At 41.8% G+C, this 22,788-nt stretch overlaps 3 protein-coding genes and 1 pseudogene across 5 annotated transcripts; 1 reads left to right on the top strand and 3 right to left on the bottom strand.

Annotated features, from left to right (window-relative positions):
• On the top strand, positions 1 to 4,277 carry LOC117261458 (uncharacterized). The gene is made up of 6 exons (XM_033633857.2): positions 1 to 75; positions 216 to 545; positions 1,036 to 1,392; positions 2,594 to 2,719; positions 2,934 to 2,995; positions 3,108 to 4,277. The coding sequence occupies exons 1-6, from the start codon at positions 33 to 35 to the stop codon at positions 3,234 to 3,236; spliced, it is 1,047 nt and encodes a 348-aa protein (XP_033489748.2). The 5' UTR covers positions 1 to 32; the 3' UTR covers positions 3,237 to 4,277.
• A 2,746-nt stretch (positions 4,278 to 7,023) lies between these two features.
• LOC117261459 (uncharacterized) lies at positions 7,024 to 9,513 on the bottom strand (annotated as a pseudogene). The gene is made up of 6 exons (XR_013491837.1): positions 9,471 to 9,513; positions 8,987 to 9,310; positions 8,484 to 8,764; positions 8,265 to 8,390; positions 7,597 to 7,658; positions 7,024 to 7,484 (listed from the first exon to the last, which is right to left on the bottom strand). The product of XR_013491837.1 is annotated as an uncharacterized LOC117261459 (transcript).
• Positions 9,514 to 13,771: 4,258 nt separating this feature from the next.
• On the bottom strand, positions 13,772 to 16,119 carry LOC117260864 (uncharacterized). The gene is made up of 5 exons (XM_078169473.1): positions 16,077 to 16,119; positions 15,597 to 15,920; positions 14,892 to 15,374; positions 14,285 to 14,346; positions 13,772 to 14,172 (listed from the first exon to the last, which is right to left on the bottom strand). Exons 1-5 carry the CDS (start codon positions 16,117 to 16,119, stop codon positions 14,044 to 14,046), a joined length of 1,041 nt encoding a protein of 346 aa, XP_078025599.1. The 3' UTR covers positions 13,772 to 14,043.
• Positions 16,120 to 19,923: 3,804 nt separating this feature from the next.
• Positions 19,924 to 22,569, bottom strand: LOC117260853 (uncharacterized). Of its 2 annotated transcripts, none has more exons than XM_033632959.2 (6): positions 22,527 to 22,569; positions 22,047 to 22,367; positions 21,528 to 21,884; positions 21,303 to 21,428; positions 20,600 to 20,661; positions 19,924 to 20,487 (listed from the first exon to the last, which is right to left on the bottom strand). In XM_033632959.2, exons 1-6 carry the CDS (start codon positions 22,567 to 22,569, stop codon positions 20,359 to 20,361), a joined length of 1,038 nt encoding a protein of 345 aa, XP_033488850.2. In that variant the 3' UTR covers positions 19,924 to 20,358. The 2 variants fall into 2 exon arrangements, with proteins under 2 accessions (XP_033488850.2, XP_078025593.1); XM_078169467.1 differs by having other exon boundaries at positions 21,303 to 21,326.
• Positions 22,570 to 22,788: the final 219 nt, after the last annotated feature.

Raw genomic sequence — 22,788 nt, 5'->3', positions numbered from 1 at the left:
CAGCAAGTTTCTGAACAAGACACAATGTCAAGATGATCCTGTTATGGGTTACGCTGCTTGTTCTTCATCAAGGATGTAAGTGCTATTTTATTCTGTCCAAGTATTCAGTTAAGACTTTGCATATCAGCCAGATATATGGAGGTTTTTACATGATACCTTTATACACAAATTGTTCTTTACTTTTTCATGTTTGTATGTTTTTTTATTTCCTTCAGATACCCTGGTTCCAGTGACCACAGCTCACCTTGGTCAACCTGTGAACCTCTCATGTGCTCTGCCTCATACTGAGCTCATCCGCAGAGTGCTCTACTGGTACAAGCAGAGCGTCGGAGATGCTCTGAAATTAATTGTGACAGTGCGGGAATCTAAGAAACCTGAGTATGCACCAGAGTTTTCGGACTCAAGAGTTGTGGTGAACCATGAAATCAACTTCTTCAACCTGACCATTATGACGACATTCCAAGAAGATGAGGGAATGTATCACTGTGCAGTCATGGATTGGTTGACGATTCCTATTTGGAGTGGAACATATTTGTTACTAAAAGGTAATGATGTGATCTCCTTTTACTAAGTTTTGCCAATGGTTTAGACACCACAGCTCCAAAGCTGCACTGTGGTAATGTTCTGGAAAAACATTTTAAGTATTGCAAGCAAGTACTGAAAAATCACAAAACTTCTGATTTTAATCTGATTAAATATAGTTTTAAGATAGTTTGTTTGCAGTTACATAGCCATGGACTTCAGTTATTTGAGGAAAATTACCTTACAACCACTTTACAAGAGCAACTTCCTCATTTGTGAATCTTAAAATAGGTAGTTAATCAATAATTTAACAATCTAGATACTCTGAGAACACCTGTACAGCTTTAGCTTTGCTAAATTTCAGCATGTTAAACTACTAAACTCACATTTGTGATACTGTATACTTAAATTACTTAAATAATATTCTATGATATACTTTAATTCTTCTATGAATGAATGAATGCTTTCAAAATGTGCTTGTAAATCCTTCTAAACCAGTTTTGTATTGTGCAGGAAGCACTCACAGGACATCAGACTATATTGTTGATCAGTGGCCGCCAGTATATGAACCAGATTATCTACAAGACCCGATGCTTCTCCAGTGTTCAGTCCTCTCTGACTCTGACAACAAAACGTGTCCAGGAGATCACAGTGTGTTCTGGTTCAGAGCCGCACTACATGAATTTCATCCAGACATCATTTACACTGATGGAAATAGACATCATGAATGTGAGAGGACATCTGAACCTCAGAAGAGTTGTGTTTACCGCTTCTCCAAGATGATCAGCTCTTACGACTTTGGGACTTACTACTGTGCTGTGGCCACATGTGGACAGATACTATTTGGAGATATATCAAAACTGCAAATGGGTAGGATTTTGTTTTCAGTACTGGAAGTAATATTCCAAAAATATTAATAATATTACTATTATTGCAACCCTGTCTCCTAGAAGTTTTATTTACATGTTACCAAATTTAAATGACTTTGTTGTGACAACATAATTGCTGAGACAATGTTTATTTCAGGCAAAGAAGCACTATTTCCATGAACTAAGTAGGCTGAAGGCTTCAGAAGGAGGTGGACGGAGAGTTTGGTGGTCGTACAAAGTGCAGGACCTTTATACCAGAACTTTGGGTTTGCGTCCAGACTCGTATTTTAGGATTAGGCAACAAAAGCACTTCAATAAACGCTTCAGAAAGATAGTGATTTTGGTTAGGTTTGGTTATAATAAAAACATTTAAACAAAGATTGTTGTTCTAAGGGTTTGGCAACAAAGAAAAAGCACAGCAAGAGAGACGCAAAAAGCACTTTGATTAAGATTACAGAGCTTTCGTGATTTCGGTGACATTTAAAAAAAAAAAAAATGTGATGACACAATCTAAGGTTTCGCCAACAAAAGCGCTTTGGTTAAGGTTACAAAAAGATCATGATTTTGGTTAGATTTTAACAAATCGTAAAAACAAAGACTTTTGTTCTGAGGGCTAGGCAACAAAGAAAAAGGCACAGCAAAAGCAAAGCAAAAAACACTTTGGTTAATGTTACATTATTTTCGTTATTTTGGTTACATTTTAATAAAACGTAATGACCGACTCGTATCTTAGGTTTAGGCAACAAGAGCGCTTTGGTTAAGGTTACAATAAAATCATGATTTTGGTTAGATTTTAATTAAAGAGAATGTAAAAACAAAGACTCTTGAGGGTTAGGCAACAAAAGCACTTTGGTTAAGGTTACATAGTTTTCGTGATTTCGGCTAATTTGACTTTTTAAAAAAATAATTAAAAAATAACTTTGTCACTTTGAGTGGATACTGTATTACAAGATTGACGATTTGGGCAGAAAACACCCGAAATACATTGTCAGTGAACATTTTGCTGAAGCATTACGTATCAACATTTTTGTGACTTGCCAGATTCATTAATTAGCAACATTTCCTCATTATGCTAATAACTTGATTTTCTCAACATTATGTTTTTTCCTTAAAAAATATTCCCTGTTTGAAATTGATTGTATATTAATAGAATTTCTTGGAGACATGGCTGATTATTGATGTATTTTTTCTTTGTTGTCTAGGACATAAAGCAAGTTTTGAATTTATTGGGCTGGTGATAGCAAGCGTCTGCTTGGTCATCTCTATAATCGGAAATATTGTTTTCATCTGTTACCTCAAGTCAAGATCACCATGTTCACAACTTAATGGTAAGTGACTGACATTATGCAGGACAGGACAAACCTCATTCATTTAAATGTTAGTGAATGACATCTGTACCACGATTCTCAATATTACGGTTTGCTCTTTTTGTGTCTTTACCTTTATAGTACACAATGTCAGTAATTGAGGAAGAAGTTATGACTTTCAATGAGGATTTTGAAAACTTAAATACATAATATTCCTGTTTTCAATTGTCATTAGGAATAGAAAGCGCCACTTTGCAAGAAAGACATGACAATTCAAGCCAACCAGACCAAGATACTGTAAGTAGTAATACCAACATTGTATTATTCGTTATTTCATGATCATAATTCCCAACAGCACCATACAACAACATGACTGTTCTGTATAATGAGCCTTTTATTTGCTGCACAGATTGAAGGCAGACCTGATCAGAACTACGCTGCGCTGCATTTCTCTGGAAACAAAGCTACAAGAGGAAGGAAGAAGAAAGAGTTGAAGACTGAAGAGAGTGTGTATTCTCAGGTTAAATGCTCTGTGTGATTTGGTTTATAGTACTGACCTCTTACAGTGTGAATAGATAAATGTGTTGGATTTCCTTCTAACTTTGTTGACAGTGAGCTGCAGACAAACGTGCTCCTCATGTTCCATGTTTTACTGCTTACTGTGATCCTTGCATCATTTTGTGTTTTTCATTGTGAATAGTTGGATCATCATCATTCATGACATTGAGACAGGCATGCTTCCCTTTTCTTTTTTAAAGCAAAAACACAATAAAGAACTAAACATCACAGTACACAATTTCCGTGAAGTGGACTTATTGTCAGCACCATTCTCTGCTGGTTAAAGGCACTTTGACCTGAAGCAGCTTTTGTGACCTAGGTGATGAATGCTTTGCAAATACAAAAACTTCTGGCTCAAGTAAATGAGATGAGATGATCTTACAGACTAAAATGTACCAGTGTAACCTACGCAAAGCTATGTCCATCCTACCATGCTGTATTATGTACAATGATGGGTCCTGAAGCTAGACTTAGTAATATACCTCAGGGCTGAGTGATACAGGGGGTGAGGTTTGGACAAGGTGGACGGTATGGCAATCAAGATTTGAAAAGGCTATATCTGCAGTGGGGCCACTGGAGTACATGACAGTGTCATCTGCTTACAAATTGTGCTTGCAGAATTTAAACTTATCACAAGCTATAGAAAACATTGCCATGTTTAACAATTTGTGAACAATTAGCTTTTCAGGGAAGAGATTAACGAGCGCCAAATCTTCTCAAAATCCTCAGTTAGTTTTTTCTAGTACATCTTAACTGTCTGTAAATGCAGGGATTCTGTCAGCTCAGTTTTCCAGAGTTTAACAGAAGACATCTTTTTCTTCTTCTTCTAAAATAAAAGAGGGAGCTTTTCAGTTGTGAGCAGTCCATAAGGTCAGAGGTCTTGTTGAGTTACCTACGGTCTCCTCAGCACTTATGATATTTGTAATGGGTCAGGTTCTATCTCCACAATCAATATCCTCAAAAATAATGTAAATATCCCAATCAAGAAATTCTTGTATTGGGACATATGATCATTGCATAATTTCATGGGTTTTATATGTCGTCATTCTTTTAATTTAGAAATTTAGTTAACCCTGGATGGTTTAAATATACAGTACAGGCCAAAAGTTTGGACACACCTTCTCATTCAATGCGTTTTCTTTATTTTCATGACTATTTACATTGTAGATTCTCACTGAAGGCATCAGAACTATGAATGAACACATGTGGAGTTATGTACTTAACAAAAAAAGGTGAAATAACTGAAAACATGTTTTATATTCTCGTTTCTTCAAAATAGCCACCCTTTGCTCTGATTACTGCTTTGCACACTCTTGGCATTCTCTCCATGAGCTTCAAGAGGTAGTCACCTGAAATGGTTTCCACTTCACAGGTGTGCCTTATCAGGGTTAATTAGTGGAATTTCTTGCTTTATCAATGGGGTTGGGACCATCAGTTGTGTTGTGCAGAAGTCAGGTTAATACACAGCCGACAGCCCTATTGGACAACTGTTAAAATTCATATTATGGCAAGAACCAATCAGCTAACTAAAGAAAAACGAGTGGCCATCATTACTTTAAGAAATGAAGGTCAGTCAGTCTGGAAAATTGCAAAAACTTTAAATGTGTCCCCAAGTGGAGTCGCAAAAACCATCAAGCGCTACAACCAAACTGGCACACATGAGGACCGACCCAGGAAAGGAAGACCAAGAGTCACCTCTGCTTCTGAGGATAAGTTCATCCGAGTCACCAGCCTCAGAAATCCCAAGTTAACAGCAGCTCAGATCAGAGACCAGATGAATGCCACACAGAGTTCTAGCAGCAGACCCATCTCTAGAACAACTGTTAAGAGGAGACTGCGCGAATCAGGCCTTCATGGTCAAATAGCTGCTAGGAAACCACTGCTAAGGAGAGGCAACAAGCAGAAGAGATTTGTTTGGGCCAAGAAACACAAGGAATGGACATTAGACCAGTGGAAATCTGTGCTTTGGTCTGATGAGTCCAAATTTGAGATCTTTGGTTCCAACCGCCGTGTCTTTGTGAGACGCAGAAAAGGTGAACGGATGGATTCCACATGCCTGGTTCCCACTGTGAAGCATGGAGGAGGAGGTGTGATGGTGTAGGGGTGTTTTGCTGGTGACCCTGTTGGGGATTTATTCAAAATTGAAGGCACACTGAACCAGCATGGCTACCACAGCATCCTGCAGCGACATGCCGTCCCATCCGGTTTGCGTTTAGTTGGACGATCATTTATTTTTCAACAGGACAATGACCCCAAACACACCTCCAGGCTGTGTAAGGGCTATTTGACCAAGAAGGAGAGTGATGGAGTGCTGCGGCAGATGACCTGGCCTCCACAGTCACCGGACCTGAACCCAATCGAGATGGTTTGGGGTGAGCGGGACCGCAGAGTGAAGGCAAAGGGGCCAACAAGTGCTAAACACCTCTGGGAACTCCTTCAAGACTGTTGGAAAACCATTTCAGGTGACTACCTCTTGAAGCTCATGGAGAGAATGCCAAGAGTGTGCAAAGCAGTAATCAGAGCAAAGGGTGGCTATTTTGAAGAAACTAGAATATAAAACATGTTTTCAGTTATTTCACCTTTTTTTGTTAAGTACATAACTCCACATGTGTTCATTCATAGTTTTGATGCCTTCAGTGAGAATCTACAATGTAAATAGTCATGAAAATAAAGAAAACGCATTGAATGAGAAGGTGTGTCCAAACTTTTGGCCTGTACTGTATAATAAAACACACACATTTGTAGAGTGTTTTTCAGATTTTTTTTTTTAGATTTTTTTTTGTGGCAGTTAAACACTAACTTTTTTTTTCAGTTCAGGCAGGACACGATGTCAAGCTCGGCTCACATCCCAGCTTCATCAGCTGATCTCAAACAGCCTAATCAACTGATGGAGCAGCTGACTGATGGAAGGGAGTCAGCTGATAGATCACGATTCCTTTCTATAAAACCAATAGGCAGTTCTTTGCCCTATTTAAAGTGCTTTGGCCTGCCTACTGTTTCTGCTTCCTCTGCAAGCCGCTTTGCAACCCACCTCCACCCCAACTGCTCCTTTTCATGCTGTGTCTGACTTATCAATGTCATTTCTGTTTGTCATTGATGCTTCTCTGTTCTGTTCCCGTGGGGGTCGTTGCTGCTGCTCTCCCTGCCTTAGGCTTTTCATTTTATAGTCAAAAAAGGGCAAACTTGAAGACATTTTACAAACTGAAAACAGCCACTTTCTCTCTAAACAATGAGGTATTGAAGATTAGGTTCACATTTTTTAAAGTCTCTAATAAAATACTCCCACACCCCTGTATTGTATATTAAAAAAATCATTGGTTTCTTTAACTGTTGTTGCTGTCCATACTGGCCACAAACAGTTTACTTCCTAAAGCAGTTCCACTGTAAAATAATGGGTAACAAAATTGACAGTCCTTGTTTCTCTGCAAAAATGCATTGAAAAGTTTAGCTGAAGGTAATATGAGGCTTCATCGGGACAGATCAAGGTGTTATCTTCTATTTTAATGTGAACAAAAGCAGTTACTGAGTGTATGAGTTTTGCTCTCACAGATCAAAAAGAACTGTGGCTGCGCTCTGCAAGACTGAAAATTTACGTGAGAAATGCCCCATCAAGTTCCTTCCTGTAACCAGTCAAGCATGAGTATTTCACATTCACAAAGTGTTGGAGGCGTTTATTTTTTATGTTTTTATTTTACACTGTACATCCTCAAATAAGACTCCAAATAAAGGCAAAGAATATTTTAGAACAGATATAATTAAAAGCAGGGATGTAATTGTTTGAACGAAATGTAGAAAAAAGAAGAAAGTCTGCAATAGCTAAAGTTTTTTGTGTGTTATTTTTTAATAAAGCCAGCTAGCGTTAATATTTCAAACATAAAAGAATAAAAAACAGGCTGATGCAAACACATGATATGGTGCAAGGATCAATATACAGTTAAACACAGAACATAAAGAGCACAGAGTCTGTATACTATGATTTTGGATTTTGGCTGTAACTCGCTGTCATTAAAGTTTGAAGGGATCCCACAACATTTACAATGTATTTTATTGACAGAGGTCAGAACTATAAACTAAACTGCAGGTTTTAATATACACACATTCACACTGAGCATTTAACCTGAGAATACACACCTTCCTCAGTCTTCAGCTCTTTCTTCTTCCTTCCTCTTGTGGCTTTGTTTCCAGAGAACTGCAGCGCAATGTAGTTCATGTCAGGTCCACCCTCAGTCTGTGCAACAAATAAAAGCCTCATTATACAGAACAGTCATGTTGTTGTTTGGTGCTGTTGGTAATTATGTTCATGAAATCAAAAACGATAGAATTTTGGTATAATTACTGACAATATCATGTACTGGCTGGCTCCAGTTGTCATGTCTTCCTTGTGAAGCACCACTTTCTGTTCCTAAAATTTCAAAAGAAAACAAAGAGAAGTAATATGTATTTCATCTGACTTTTCAGTAAGGATTCTCAGAATATTCAACAGGTTTTGATTTTAAAAAAATGTCCAAAAAGATTTTTTTTCATGAGGCACAAACGGAGCAAACAGCAATATGGAGAAATTGTGCTACAAATGTTTGTCGATACATTAATTGATTAACAATATTTTTAAAATGCCAAAAACACACCAAGCAGCAACAAAGTTAGGCTCGCCAAAATCATTACATTTTTCTGCGTTGTGTTTTAGGCCAGAAGAATTTCGTAACATCAGTCAATATGTCACAGGAGTGTGGCTGATCGGCTGCAGGTATTCTCTGGCTGAAAGTCACCACTAAAATTTTAACTGTCCTCAGCTTTTAGTTTGGCTGCACTTCACAGCAGAATCCAACAGCCACAGTTTTGAGCTTTCCACACAGTGTTTTTGGTGTAACAAACTTCTACTGATATCTATTATTTTGTCCAAAAACACAAGGTTAATCATTTGTCCTGTCCAGTATGATTTTACACTCATACACTATATAAATTTTACCACTGGAATATTGAAGTTTTTGACTCAGTCAACAACACTTACCTCTAAATTGAAAACATGCTGATCTTGTTTTTCGGTAACAGATGAAAAAAATATTTCCAGTTAAAGAAATGACCAAGCAGACGGTCACAATCACCAGTGCAATAAACTGAAGACTTCTTGTTTGCTCTAGACAAAAGAAATAAGAAAAAGGGACTCATCAATCATGATGTTATCAATAAATGTTGAGTATAACTTCCATTACTGAACGCCAAGTCATACCAATTTCCACTTTAGTTTCATCTCCAAATAATATCTGTCCACATGTGTGTCAGAGTTCCTGTCACATTCATCACGTCTGTTTCCATCAGTGTAGATGATGTCTGGATGAGATTTATCTGATCCGGCTCTGAACCAGAACACACTGTGATCTCCTGGACACATTTTATTTTCAGAGTCAGAGAGGACTGAACACTGGAGAGTCATTGAGGCTCGTGGACGGACTGGATCAGATTCTGTCGGCCACTGAACAACAGCATAGTTTGATGTCCTCTGAGTGTTTCCTGTGTGATACAGAACTGTGTTAAAAGTTTGGCCTCTCCACACCAACTCTGACATACTTAATAGGATTGAAGATTAGTTAAAAGTTAAAATGCAATGTAAGCACAACATGCAAAGATTTAACATTTAACACTCTGCAGAAATTGTTAAGAAATATTAACACAGTGCAGCTATAAGTGGTTAAAGTGATTCCAAACATTGCCATAAACAGATCACATAATTACCTTTTAATGACAAATAGGTGCCACTCCAGGTAATCTCAGTCCACTCCATGACTGCACAGTGATACATTCCCTCATCTTCTTGAATCGTCCTCAAAATGGTCAGCCTGCTAATAGTCTTATGAAGGTTTACATTCAATCTCAAGGCAGAAAACTCTGGACTATACACAGGGTTTACATGTTTATGCAGTCTCACAATTAATTTCAGAGTCTCCCCGGCACTCTGCTTGTACCAGAAGACTTCATCTGTAGACTCATCATTCGTCAAAACACACGTTAAAGTCACAGGTTCACCAAGTTGAACTGTGGTCACTGGAACCAGCACATCTGGATTAAATGAAAACATGACACATGAAACACTAAATGACAATTAGTATATGATGTAAAATACATTGATGCAAAAAGGAAATCACATGAACAACCCTACATCTATTTTGCATGCAGATACTCAAATGAGAAAATATTTAGTTATCGTTAGCACACTTACATCCTCGATGAAGAACAAGCAGTGTAACCCATAACAGGATCATCTTGACACTGTCTATTAACACTGTCAAGACGTGTTGGTTTTTTACTGAGTAAGAGATGATGTCAACTGTCAAATGCATTTGATTGGTTGCCAGAGTATCTAGATTCAAAGTTCATTTCCTGCCACATTGGTCTTGCACTGGTCTGTGTGAAGTGTATTATCTCTCTTTCTCATCTATTCACCAGACCATGAGATGTCTATGACTTTGTCTCAACTTGGAGTGTGTTTCAGGCACCAATTCCTGTAAATAAAGTAGGCTATAGCTCACTGCTGTTATTACTAAATCATAAATGCCACGTCTCTACAAGCTCACTGACAACACGAATCACTTTACACACAGACTTAAAAAAGAGAACATAATGTGTCCAAAAAAAAAAAAAAAAAGCTGACACTGTGTCCAAAATCGCGTCCTATGCACTACATGCCCAATATGTGTTCTACTATTCAGTACTTTTGCGTACATAAACAGTAGTATGTATATTTTTAGATGCACTAATTTGTAATTATCACAGCACTTCCCAAGAGCCTCCTTGCCTCCTTGCAACATCATGTCACAGGCATCTTCTATAACAGGCCAGTTTCGGACTCAAAAGCAGCACCAGGGACAGGTCAAAGAGCTTATACTGAGCCTCAAAGCACCACTTTCACAAATACAGGGAGAGCAGTTTGGTAAAGCAACAGAGGGAGTCAATATTCAGGTTCAGAGCTTCCAGGGGAACTGAGTCAGTCCACAGCTCTCGGCGTCGAACGCTGAAGCAGCACACGGGTGAGGAGCTGGCGTCAGCTGGACTCACACATACAGCACACAGTTAAATTGTGTGCAATGGTAACGTGAGGGGGCAGGCATAGAGCAATGTCAGAAGAGCAGGAATTCTAAAACCAGGAGTACACACAGGAGAAACAGTGTCTCCGTTGTGAAGCTGGCCGTAGACAGGGAAGAGGTTGTCAGTGGCGATAAAGCCTGGAACCCGTAGCACACACACAAAGGCGGAATGTGCAGCCGCACAGTGAAGCAATCTATAGCACACCGGATAACTGGTAACTGAAGTGGTGAACTCACTTCGGAGAGCTGGGTGACAGTCTCTCCAGACAGCGTGAGAAAACAAGCAAACGGGAACCAGAAAGGCCAAACTCTTGGTCAAGAAGAGAAGGCAGAGTGGTTTACCTGAGTGCAGATGAAACAGCAGAATCAGGGACAATCAGGGTCTTGAATGACAGGGAGGATGGAGCCTGGAAGAGGGAGTCTTCATCGTCCGAAGATGAGCCCTCTTCATCGGAGGGCACAGGTAGGTCAGCAGAAGCAGATTCTCGGGATGTGTTCTTTCACTGGTGCTGTTGACCTCTCAGGCTGGTCAAGGTGCCAAAAATCAGCGATGACTGAGGGATCTAGGATGTGGCGAGCCAGGACCCACGATCTTTCTTTGACTGGCTTCACCCTGAAGACGTAGAATGTAGGGTGAATGCACATGGACCGAGAAAGCTTTAATCCCACCGTCGCCGGGTGAATGACCTTCTGGATCTAAAAAGCCCCGAAGAATTTCTAAGTCAGCCTCTTAACAGATGGGCAGAAGACCTCTGGCTCTTGTGTGGGGAAGAGTGGTAGCTGGAAACCATAGGCACACTGGAAAGGTGAGAGCTCCATGGCAGAACTGGTCAAAGTATTGTGAGCATATTCCACCCACAGTGGTTGCTGGGACCAAGATGCGGGGTTCTGGGACAATATACACCGCAGGACATCTCCATCTCCTGGTTTCTGCGTTCCGTCTAGCTGTTGGACTGGGGGTGGAACCCGGAGGTCAGGCTGGCCGTGACCCAGAGCAGCACGCTGAACTCCCTCCAGAAGACGTAAGTGAACTGGAGCCCTGGTCGGAGACCACATAGACGGGAATGCCGTGGAGCCTGAAAACATGTTGCAGGAGGAGGGTAACAGTCTCTTTGGCTAATGGCAACTTGGGAAGGGGTACCAAGTGTGCCATCTTACTGAACTGGTCCACCACTGTCAGAATTACCGTGTTGCCATCTGACGGTGGCAGACTGGTAACAAAGTCCAGGGAGATGCGGGACCATGCGTGATGAGGAACAGGAAGGAGCTAAAGGAAGCCAGCTGGGGCCTGATGCAAGGACTTGTGTTGATTGCAGACAGGACAGGCACCGACAAACTCTCCCGTGTCCTCCTTCATGGTGGCCCACCAGAACCATTGCTGCAGGATGTCTCTGGTTCTCTGGATGCCTGGATGGCAGGACAGCTTGGAGGAGTAAGCCCACTGGAGGATATCTGACTGTAGAGCTTGTGGGACAAACAGGCGGTTGGGAGGACAGGCACTGGGGCTGGGCTGGTTCTCAAGGGCAGCCTTGACCCTTTCTTCAACCTCCCAAGAGATGGTGGCCAGATGATGGGGAGCAGGAGGGATAGAATCAACCTCCGGTTCTGGAACCTCCTAGTCTTCCTGGAACTGGTGGGATGGGCGTCTGGCTTGACATTATGGGATCCCGGCTGCTAGGAAAAGGTTAGGTTGAGAGGGAGTGCATGCATCCCTTCGGTGGAGCCGTGCTGGGCTGCAGGTTGATGGCACAGTCATTTGACTGATGTGGAGGCAGGGACATAGTCTTGGCCTTGCTGAATACCTCCCGGAAGTCATGATATCCAGGGGGCATCCCCTACAGGTGTCGAGGACTGCAGGCGGAGGATGACTGTTGGGGTGTGGAGGCTTTCTTCAGGCAGACTTGGTGGCAAGATGAGCTCCACCCCAGGATGGCTCCGGTGGCCCAGTCGATGTGAGGGTTGTGACAGCGGTGCCAGGAGTGCCCCAGGATCAGTGGAAGCTGCTGCTATGACAGGATGTGAAACTGAATGGTTTCATGATGGTTGCCGAACAGAAGCATGTGGACAGGGGTGGTCTGGTGAGTCACTGTGTGTAGGAGATGACTGTCAAGGGCGTTAGCTGGGATTAAATGCCGGAGAGGAACTTGGCTGATTCCCAACTGCTTAGCGAGTTCCTCATCATTGAAGCTGATGCCGGCCCCCGAATTGATGAATATGGTAAGGGTATAAGCCGAAAGCAGGAGGAAGAGCCTCGTGTGAGACAAGGGTTTAGGGCTGGAAGAGAGTCTTGTAGCAGTCCAGCTCACCAGTAGTCCCCAATCTATTGGTGAGCCCTGCCTTTTGCTGGAGACAAAGTGGCTGGCCTGGCTGCAGTACAGGCAGAGATTGGATGATGTTCTTTCCAGAAAGCCACAGGACACAGGTGAACAGGAACCAGGCAGACAGGAACCAGGGGGGCAAACGCAGAGCTTGGGATCAAAGACGGAAGGCAGAGTGGTTTACCAGGGATCAGACAAAGCAGGTGAGTCAGAGACGTGCACGGTCGATACCCAGGAAGCAGTCCAGAAACAAATGCTGGAAAGTCTTGCATGGGGTGAAGAACAATCTGGCAAGGAGTGTCTGTGAAGCGGGCGTCTTTATAGTGACAGGGTTAATGATCCATAGGTGAATGGCATTAGCCTTATGAGGTGAGGATGAAGGACTGGCAGGAGCTGAAAATGAGTGGACAGGGGATAGGCTGGCAGGTAGGTGTGGTGACAAGTTGGGGTGAATGGAAAATTACTGAATGGGCTGAGGAGATTGCATGTATGGAGGACGAAAAGTGCCCAATGAGAAGGCTACTTTCTCTCTAAACTATGAAATACTGAAGGTTAGGTTCACATTTTTAAAGTCTACAATAAAACACTCCCACACCCCTGCATTGTATATTAAAAAAGTATTGGTTTCTTTAACTGGTCTCTCTGTCCATATTGGCCACAAAGAGTTCATTTCCTAATGCAGCTCCAATGTTAAGTAAAACAAATTTGACAGTCCATGTTCCTCTGCAAAAAAATGCATTTAAAAGTTTAGTCGAAGGTAATATGGGGTTTCATCAGGACAGATCAAGGTGTTATCTTCTATTTTAATATGAACAATAGCAGCAACCAGTAATGCCTGAGAAGGATCTGTTTGTTTGTGCAATGCTCGTTTTTTTCATGTGGACTGAGTGTTGCTCTCAGAGATCAAAAAGAACTGTGGCTGCGCTCGTCAAGACTGAACATTCATGTGAGAAATACCCCTCATGTTCCGTCCTGTAACCACTCACATGGAAATATTACACATTCACAAAGTGTTGGAGCCATTTATTTTTCATATTTTTATTTTACACTGTACATCCTCAAATAAGACTCCAAATAAAGGCAAAGAATATTTTCAAACAAATATTATTAAAAGCAGAGATGTAACTGTTTGAAAGAAATGTAGAAAAAAAGAAGATAGTCTGCAATAGCTCTATCAAAGTTTTTTGTGTTATTTTTTAATAAAGCCAGCTAGCGTTAATATTTCAAACATAAAAGAATAAAAAAAAACAGAGTCTGTATACTATGATTTTGGATTTTGGCTGTAACTCGCTGTCATTAACGTTTGAAGGGATCTCACAACATTTACAATGTATTTTATTGACAGAGGTCAGAACTATAAACCAAACTGCAGGTTTCAATATACACACATTCACACTGAGCATTTAACCTGAGAATACACACTTTCCTCAGTCTTCAGCTCTTTCTTCTTCCTTCCTCTTGTGGCTTTGTTTCCAGAGAAATGCAGCGCAGCGTAGTTCACGTCAGGTCCACCCTCAGTCTGTGCAGCAAATAAAAGCCTCATTATACAGAACAGTTGTGTTGTTGTTTGGTGCTGTTGGGAATTATGTTCATGAAATAAAAAATAATAGAATTTTGGTATAATTACTGACAATATCATGTACTGGCTGGCTCCAGTTGTCATGTCTTCCTTGTGAAGCACCACTTTCTATTCCTAAAATTTCAAAAGAAAACAAAGAGAAGTAATATGTATTTCATCTGACTTTGCAGCAAGGATTCTCAGAAGATTCAACAGGTTTTGATTTTTAAAAATGTCCCAGATTTTTTTTTTTCATGAGGCACAAACGGGGCAAACAGCAATATGGAGAAATTGTGCTACAGATGTTGGTCAATACGTTAATTGATTAACAATATTTTTTAAAACGCAAAAACACACCAAGCAGCAGCAAAGTGCGGCTTGCCTAAATTATTACATTTTTCTGCGTTGTGTTTTAGGCCAGAAGAATTCTTTGTAACATCGGTCAACATGTCACAGGAGTGTGGCTGATCGGCTGCAGGTATTCTCTGGCTGCAAGTCACCACTAAAAGTTAAACTATCTTCAACTTTTAGTTTGGCTGCACTTCACAGTTCAGTCTTGTAATGTATATAATGCGCATTAAAAAAGACAAATATTTTAATTTCATACATGTGATCAACATGTTTTAAATGCAACAGGAGTATTTTAGTTCTGCAACAATTTAGACTCTGACAACACTTACCTTTACATCGTTCACACATTTTTCGGTTGCAGGTGAGGACAACATTTCCCACAGCAGAAATGAGCAAGCAGACTGTTAACATCGCCACTGCAATGAATACTAAATGTGGAGTTTCATCAGTCATACCAATTTCCACTTTAGTTCCATCTCCAAATAATATCTGTCCACATGTGGCCACAGCACAGTAGTAAGTCCCAGCATCAGAGGAGCTGATGTTCTTAGAGAAGTGATAAACACAACTCTTTGGAGAGCCAGATCTCCTCTCATATTCATCACGTCTATTTTCATCAGTGTAGATGATGTCTGGATGAGATTTATCTGATCCAGCTCTGAACCAGAACACACTGTGATCTCCTGGACACATTTTATTCTTAGAGTCAGAGAGGACAGAACACTGGAGAGACATCGAGGCTCCTGGACGGACTGGATCAGATACTGTTGGCCACTGGACAACAGCATAGTTTGATGTCCTCTGAGTGTTTCCTGTGTGATACAGAACTGTGTTAAAGGTTTGGCATCTCCACACCAACTCTGACATACTTAAAAGGATTTAAGATTAGTTAAAAGTTAAAATGCAATGTAAGTATAACATGCAAAGATTTAACATTTAACACTCTACAGAAATTGTTAAGAAATATTAACACAGTGCAGCTATAAGTGGTTAAAGTGATTCCAAATATTGCCAAAAACCAATCACATAATTACCTTTTAATGACAAATAGGTGCCGGTCCAGGTAATCTCAGCCCTCTCCATGACTGTGCAGTGATACATTCCCTCATCTTCTTGAATTGTCCTCAAAATGGTCAGACTGCTGATTTTCTTATGAAGGTTTACATTCAATCTCAAGGCAGAAAATTCTGGTCTATACACAGGGTTTACACGTTTACGCAGTCTCACAATTAATTTCAGAGTCTCCCCGGCACTCTGCTTGTACCAGGAGACTTCATCTGTAGACTCATCATTCGTCAAAACACACGTTAAAGTCACAGGTTCACCAAGTTGAACTGTGGTCACTGGAACCAGCGCATCTGGATTAAATGAAAACATGACACATGAAACAATAAATGACAATTAGTATATGATGTAAAAAACATTGATGCAAAAAGGAAATCACATGAACAATCCTACATCTAGTTTGCATGCAGATATATGAGAAAATATTTAGTTATCATTAGCACACTTACATCCTCGATGAAGAACAAGCAATGCAACCCATAACAGGATCATCTTGACACTGTCTATTAACATGAGACTTGTTGGTTTTTTACTGAGTAAAAGGAGGCAACGTCAACTGTCAAATGCATCTGATTGGTTGTCAGAGTATCTAGATTTAAAGTTCATTTCCTGCCACATTGGTCTTGTAGTGGTCTGTGTGAATCATGTTACCTCTCTTTCTCATCTATTCACTAGACTATGAGATGTCTATAACTATGTCTAAACTTGGAGTGTTTTCAGGCACCAATTACTGTAAATACAGTTGGCTATACCCCACTGCTGTTATTACTAAATCATAAATGCCACGTCTCTACAAGCTCACTGACAACACGAATCACTTTACACACAGACTTAAAAAAGAGAACATAATGTGTCCAAAAAATAAATAAAAAACCTGACACTGTGTCCAAAATTGCGTCCTATGCACGACATGCCCAATAAGTTGTAATTATCACAGCACTTCCCGAGAACCTCCTTGCCTCCTTGCAACATCATGTCACAGGCATCTTCTGTAACAGGCCAGTTTCGGACTCAAAAGCAGCACCAGGGACAGGTCAAAGAGCTTATACTGAGCCTCAAAGCACCACTTTCACAAATACAGGGAGAGCAGTTTGGTAAAGCAACAGAGGGAGTCAATATTCAGGTTCAGAGCTTCCAGGGGAACTGAGTCAGTCCACAGCTCTCGGCATCGAACGCTGAAGCAGCACACGGGTGAGGAGCTGGCGTCAGCTGGACTCACACATACAGCACACAGTTAAATTGTGTGCAATGGTAACGTGAGGGGGCAGGCATAGAGCGATGTCAGAAGAGCAGGAATTCTAAAACCAGAAGTACGCACAGGAGAAACGGTGTCTCCGTTGTGAAGCTGGCCGTAGACAGGGAAGAGGTTGTCAGTGGCGATAAAGCCTGGAACCCGTAGCACACACACAAAGGCGGAATGTGCAGCCGCACAGTGAAGCAATCTATAGCACAGAAGACCACTGGTAACTGAAGTGGTGAACTCACTTCGGAGAGCTGGGTGACAGTCTCTCCAGACAGCGTGAGAAAACAAGCAAACGGGAACCAGAAAGGCCAAACTCTTGGTCAAGAAGAGAAGGCAGAGTGGTTTACCTGAGTGCAGATGAAACAGCAGAATCAGGGACAATCAGGGTCTTGAATGACAGGGAGGATGGAGCCTGGAAGAGGGAGTCTTCATCGTCCGAAGATGAGCCCTCTTCATCGGAGGGCACAGGTAGGTCAGCAGAAGCAGATTCTCGGGATGTGTTCTTTCACTGGTGCTGTTGACCTCTCAGGCTGGTCAAGGTGCCAAAAATCAGCGATGACTTGGGGTCTAGGATGTGGCGAGCCAGGACCCACGATCTCTCTTTGGGACGGTATCCCTCCAAGTCCACCAGGTACTGGAGACCCCTTCCCCGGTGGCAGGAGTGAAGCAGGTCGTGAACCGCATAGGCTGAACCACCATCGATGAGCCAAGGTGGTGGCAGAGGGATAACTGCAGGAATCAGTGGGCTCTCCCAGACTGGCTTCACCCTGAAGACGTAGAATGTAGGGTGAATGCACATGGACCGAGGAAGCTTTAATCCCACCGTTGCCGGGTGAATGACCTTCTGGATCTAAAAAGCCCCGAAGAATTTCTAAGTCAGCCTCTTAACAGATGGGCAGGAGACCTCTGGATCTTGTGTGGGGAAGAGTGGTAGCTGGAAACCATAGGCACACTGGAAAGGTGAGAGCTCCATGGCAGAACTGGTCAAAGTATTGTGAGCATATTCCACCCACAGTGGTTGCTGGGACCAAGATGCGGGGTTCTGGGACAATATACACCGCAGGACATCTCCATCTCCTGGTTTCTGCGTTCCGTCTAGCTGTTGGACTGGGGGTGGAACCCGGAGGTCAGGCTGGCCGTGACCCAGAGCAGCACGCTGAACTCCCTCCAGAAGACGTAAGTGAACTGGAGCCCTGGTCGGAGACCACATAGACGGGAATGCCGTGGAGCCTGAAAACATGTTGCAGGAGGAGGGTAACAGTCTCTTTGGCTAATGGCAACTTGGGAAGGGGTACCAAGTGTGCCATCTTACTGAACTGGTCCACCACAAAGTCCAGGGAGATGTGGGACCATGCGTGATGAGGAACAGGAAGGAGCTAAAGGAAGCCACCTGGGGCCTGATGCAAGGACTTGTGTTGATTGCAGACAGGACAGGCACCGACAAACTCTTCTGTGTCCTCCTCCGTGGTGGCCCACCAGAACCATTGCTGCAGGATGTCTCTGGTTCTCTGGATGCCTGGATGGCAGGACAGCTTGGAGGAGTAAGCCCACTGGAGGATATCTGACTGTAGAGCTTGTGGGACAAACAGGCAGTTGGAAGGACAGGCACTGGGGCTGGGCTGGTTCTCAAGGGCAGCCTTGACCCTTTCTTCAACCTCCCAAGAGATGGTGGCCAGAAGATGGGGAGCAGGAGGGATAGAATCAGCCTCCGGTTCTGGAACCTCCTACTCTTCCTGGAACTGGTGGGATGGGCGTCTGGCTTGACATTATGGGATCCCGACTGCTAGGAAAAGGTTAGGTTGAGAGGGAGTGCATGCATCCCTTCGGTGGAGCCGTGCTGGGCTGCAGGTTGATGGCACAGTCATTTGGCTGATGTGGAGGCAGGGACATAGTCTTGGCCTTGCTGAATACCTCCCGGAAGTCATGATATCCAGGGGGCACCCCCGACAGGTCTGGAGGACTGCAGGCAGAGGATGGCTGTTGGGCCATGGAGGCTTTCTTCAGGCAGACTTGGTGGCAAGATGAGCTCCACCCCAGGATGGCTCCAGTGGCCCGATTGATGTGAGGGTTGTGATGGCGGTGTCAGGAGTGCCCCAGGATCAGTGGAAGCTGCTGCTATGACAGGATGTGAAACTGAACAGGGGAACAGGAACCAGGCAGACAGGAACCAAGGGGGTAAACGCAGAGCTTGGGATCAAAGACGGAAGGCAGAGTGGTTTACCAGGGATCAGACAAAGCAGGTGAGTCAGAGACGTGCACGGTCGATACCCAGGAAGCAGTCCAGAAACAAATGCTGAAAAGTCTTGCATGGGGTGAAGAACAATCTGGCAAGGAGTGTCTGTGAAGCAGGCGTCTTTATAGTGACAGGGTTAATGATCCATAGGTGAATGGCATTAGCCTTATGAGGTGAGCATGAAGGACCGGCAGGAGCAGAAAATGAGTGGACAGGGGATAGGCTGGCAGGTAGGTGTGGTGACAAGTTGGGGTGAATAGAAAATTACTGAATGGGCTGAGGAGATTGCATGTATGGAGGACGAAAAGTGCCCAATGAGAAGGCTACTTTCTCTCTAAACTATGAAATACTGAAGGTTAGGTTCACATTTTTAAAGTCTACAATAAAACACTCCCACACCCCTGCATTGTATATTAAAAAAGTATTGGTTTCTTTAACTGGTCTCTCTGTCCATATTGGCCACAAAGAGTTCATTTCCTAATGCAGCTCCAATGTTAAGTAATGGGGAACAAATTTGACAGTCCTTGTTTCTCTGCAAAAATGCATTTAAAAGTTTAGCTGAAGGTAATATGAGGCTTCATCAGGACAGATCAAGGTGTTATCTTCTATTTTAATGTGAACAACTAGTAATGCCTGAGAAGGATCTGTTTGTTTGTGCAATGCTCGTTTTTTTTCATGTGGACTGAGTGTTGCTCTCAGAGATCAAAAAGAACTGTGGCTGCGCTCGTCAAGACTGAACATTCATGTGAGAAATTCCCCCTCATGTTCCTTCCTGTAACCACTCACATGGAAATATTACACATTCACGAAGTGTTGGACCCATTTATTTTTCATATTTGTATTTTATACTGTACATCCTCAAATAAGACTCCAAATAAAAGCAAAGAATATTTTCAAACAAATATTATTAAAAGCAGAGATGTAATTGTTTGAAAGAAATGTAGACAAAAAGAAGATAGTCTGCGATAGCTCTAAGTTTTTTGTGTTATTTTTTAATAAAGCCAGCTAGCATTAATATTTCAGACATAAAAGAATAAAAAAAAAACAGGCTGATACAAACACACGATATGGTGCAAGGATCGATATACAGTTAAACATAGAACATAAAGAGCACAGAGTCTGTATATTATGATTTTGGATTTTGGCTGTAACTCGCTGTCATTAACGTTTGAAGGGATCCCACAACATTTACAATGTATTTTATTGACAGAGGTCAGAACTATAAACTAAACTGCAGGTTTTAATAGACACACATTCACACTGAGCATTTAACCTGAGAATACACACTTTCCTCAGTCTTCAGCTCTTTCTTCTTCCTTCCTCTTGTGGCTTTGTTTCCAGAGAAATGCAGCGCAGCGTAGTTCACATCAGGTCCACCGTCAGTCTGTGCAACAAATAAAAGCCTCATTATACAGAACAGTTGTGTTGTTGTTTGGTGCTGTTGGGAATTATGTTCATGAAATAAAAGATAATAGAATTTTGGTATAATTACTGACAATATCATGTACTGGCTGGCTCCAGTTGTCATGTCTTCCTTGTGAAGCACCACTTTCTGTTCCTAAAATTTCAAAAGAAAACAAAGAGAAGTAATATGTATTTCATCTGACTTTTCAGTAAGGATTCTCAGAAGATTCAACAGGTTTTGATTTTTAAAAAATGTCCATAGGATTTTTTTTCATGAGGCACAAATGGAGCAAACAGCAATATGGAGAAATTGTGCTACAGATGTTGGTCAATACGTTAATTGATTAACAATATTTTTAAAATGCCAAAAACACACCAAGCAGCAGCAAAGTTCGGCTCGCCGAAATGATTACATTTTTCTGCGTTGTGTTTTAGGCCAGAAGAATTTCGTAACATTGGTCAACATGTCACAGGAGTGTGGCTGATCGGCTGCAGGTATTCTCTGGCTGAAAGTCACCGCTAAAATTTTAACTATCCTCAGCTTTTAGTTTGGCTGCACTTCACAGCAGAATCCAACCGCCGCAGTGTGGAGCTTTCCACAGACATTGCATGGCAACTAGCTACAGACCGCACTTTGGTGTGTTTTTGGTGTAACAAACTGCAACCGATGTCTATTATTTTGTCCAAAAACACAAGGTTAATCATTTGTCCTGTCCAGTATGATTTTACACTTGAACACTATATAAATTTTACCACTGGAATATTGAAGTTTTTGACTCAGTCACCAACACTTACCTCTAAATTGAGAACATGCTGGTCCTGTATTTCGGTAACAGATGAAAAAAATATTCCCAGTTAAAGAAATGACCAAGCAAACAGTCACAATCACCAGTGCAATAAACTCAAGACTTCTTGTTTGCTCTAGACAAAGAAAAATGAAATAAGAAAAAGGGACTCATCAATCATGATGTTATCAATAAATGTTGAGTAGAACTTCCATTACTGAATGCCAAGTCATACCAATTTCCACTTTAGTTCCATCTCCAAATAATATCTGTCCACATGTGGCCACAGCACAGTAGTAAGTCCCAGCATCAGAGGAGCTGACGTTCTTAGAGAAGCGATAAACACAACTCTTCGGAGAGTCAGAGTTCCTGTCACATTCATCACGTCTGTTTCCATCAGTGTAGATGATGTCTGGATGAGATTGATCTGATCTGGCTCTGAACCAGAACACACTGTGATCTCCTGGACACATTTTATTTTCAGAGTCAGAGAGGACTGAACACTGGAGAGACATCGAGGCTTCTGGACGGACTGGATCAGATTTTGTCGGCCGCTGAACAACAGTATAGTTTGATGTCCTCTGAGTGTTTCCTGTGTGTTACAGAACTGTGTTAAAAGTTTGGGATCTCCACACATGCTTTGACATACTTTGAAGGATTTAATATTAGTTAAAAGTTCAAATGCAATGTAAGCATAAGTTCATAAGTGGTTAAAGTGATTCCAAACATTGCCATAAACAGATCACATAATTACCTTTTAATGACAAATAGGTGCCACTCCAGGTAATCTCAGTCCACTCCATGACTGCGCAGTGATACATTCCCTCATCTTCTTGAATCGTCCTCAAAATGGTCAGACTGCTGATTTTGTTAGAAATGTTTACATCCAGTCTTGAGGCAGAAAACTCTGGTCCATACACAAGGCTCGCATGTTTCTGCAGTCTCACAATTAATTTCAGAGTCTCCCCGGCACTCTGCTTAAACCAGTGGAGTTTATCTCTAAACTCATTAGGCAAATCACACGTTAAAGTCACAGGTTCACCAAGTTGAACTGTGGTCACTGGAATCAGCGCATCTGGATTAAATGAAAATACAACACATGAAATAACAAAGGAGAATTTGTGCATAATATAAAAAAATGGAGGCTAAAAGGAAATCACATGAACAACCCTACATCTAGTTTGCATGCAGATACTCAGATTAGAAAATATTTAGTTATCGTTAGCACACTTACATCCTCGATGAAGAACAAGCAATGCAACCCATAACAGGATCATCTTGACACTGTCTATTAACATGAGACTTGTTGGTTTTTTACTGAGTAAAAGGAGGTGATGTCAACTGTCAAATGCATCTGATTGGTTGTTGCAGAATCTAGATTCAAAGTTCATTTCCTGCCACACTGGTCTTGTCCTGGTCTGTGTGAAGCGTGTTACCTCTCTCTTTGATCCATTCACTAAACTATGAGATGTCTACAACTATGTCTCAAGAGGGAG

Source organism: Epinephelus lanceolatus, chromosome 7, assembly GCF_041903045.1.
Source record: "Epinephelus lanceolatus isolate andai-2023 chromosome 7, ASM4190304v1, whole genome shotgun sequence".
NCBI lineage: Eukaryota > Metazoa > Chordata > Actinopteri > Perciformes > Serranidae > Epinephelus > Epinephelus lanceolatus.
Note: the sequence above shows the minus strand (reverse complement) of the source record. Positions and strands in the feature narration are given on the sequence as shown.

Coding starts and splice junctions, on each gene's coding strand:
- LOC117261458 (XM_033633857.2), top strand. CDS start 33: ATGATCCTGTTATGGGTTACGCTGCTTGTTCTTCATCAAGGAT. Junction 546..1,035: donor AACATATTTGTTACTAAAAG/GTAATGATGTGA, acceptor TGTATTGTGCAG/GAAGCACTCACAGGACATCA. Junction 2,996..3,107: donor GCCAACCAGACCAAGATACT/GTAAGTAGTAAT, acceptor TTTGCTGCACAG/ATTGAAGGCAGACCTGATCA.
- LOC117260864 (XM_078169473.1), bottom strand. CDS start 16,119: ATGATCCTGTTATGGGTTGCATTGCTTGTTCTTCATCGAGGAT. Junction 14,347..14,891: donor AATGTGTGAACGATGTAAAG/GTAAGTGTTGTC, acceptor TTGAAATTTTAG/GAATAGAAAGTGGTGCTTCA. Junction 14,173..14,284: donor GCCAGCCAGTACATGATATT/GTCAGTAATTAT, acceptor TTTGCTGCACAG/ACTGAGGGTGGACCTGACGT.
- LOC117260853 (XM_033632959.2), bottom strand. CDS start 22,569: ATGATCCTGTTATGGGTTGCATTGCTTGTTCTTCATCGAGGAT. Junction 22,368..22,526: donor GCTTGTTCTTCATCGAGGAT/GTAAGTGTGCTA, acceptor CATTTAATCCAG/ATGCGCTGATTCCAGTGACC. Junction 21,429..21,527: donor TGGAACTAAAGTGGAAATTG/GTATGACTTGGC, acceptor TTCTTTGTCTAG/AGCAAACAAGAAGTCTTGAG.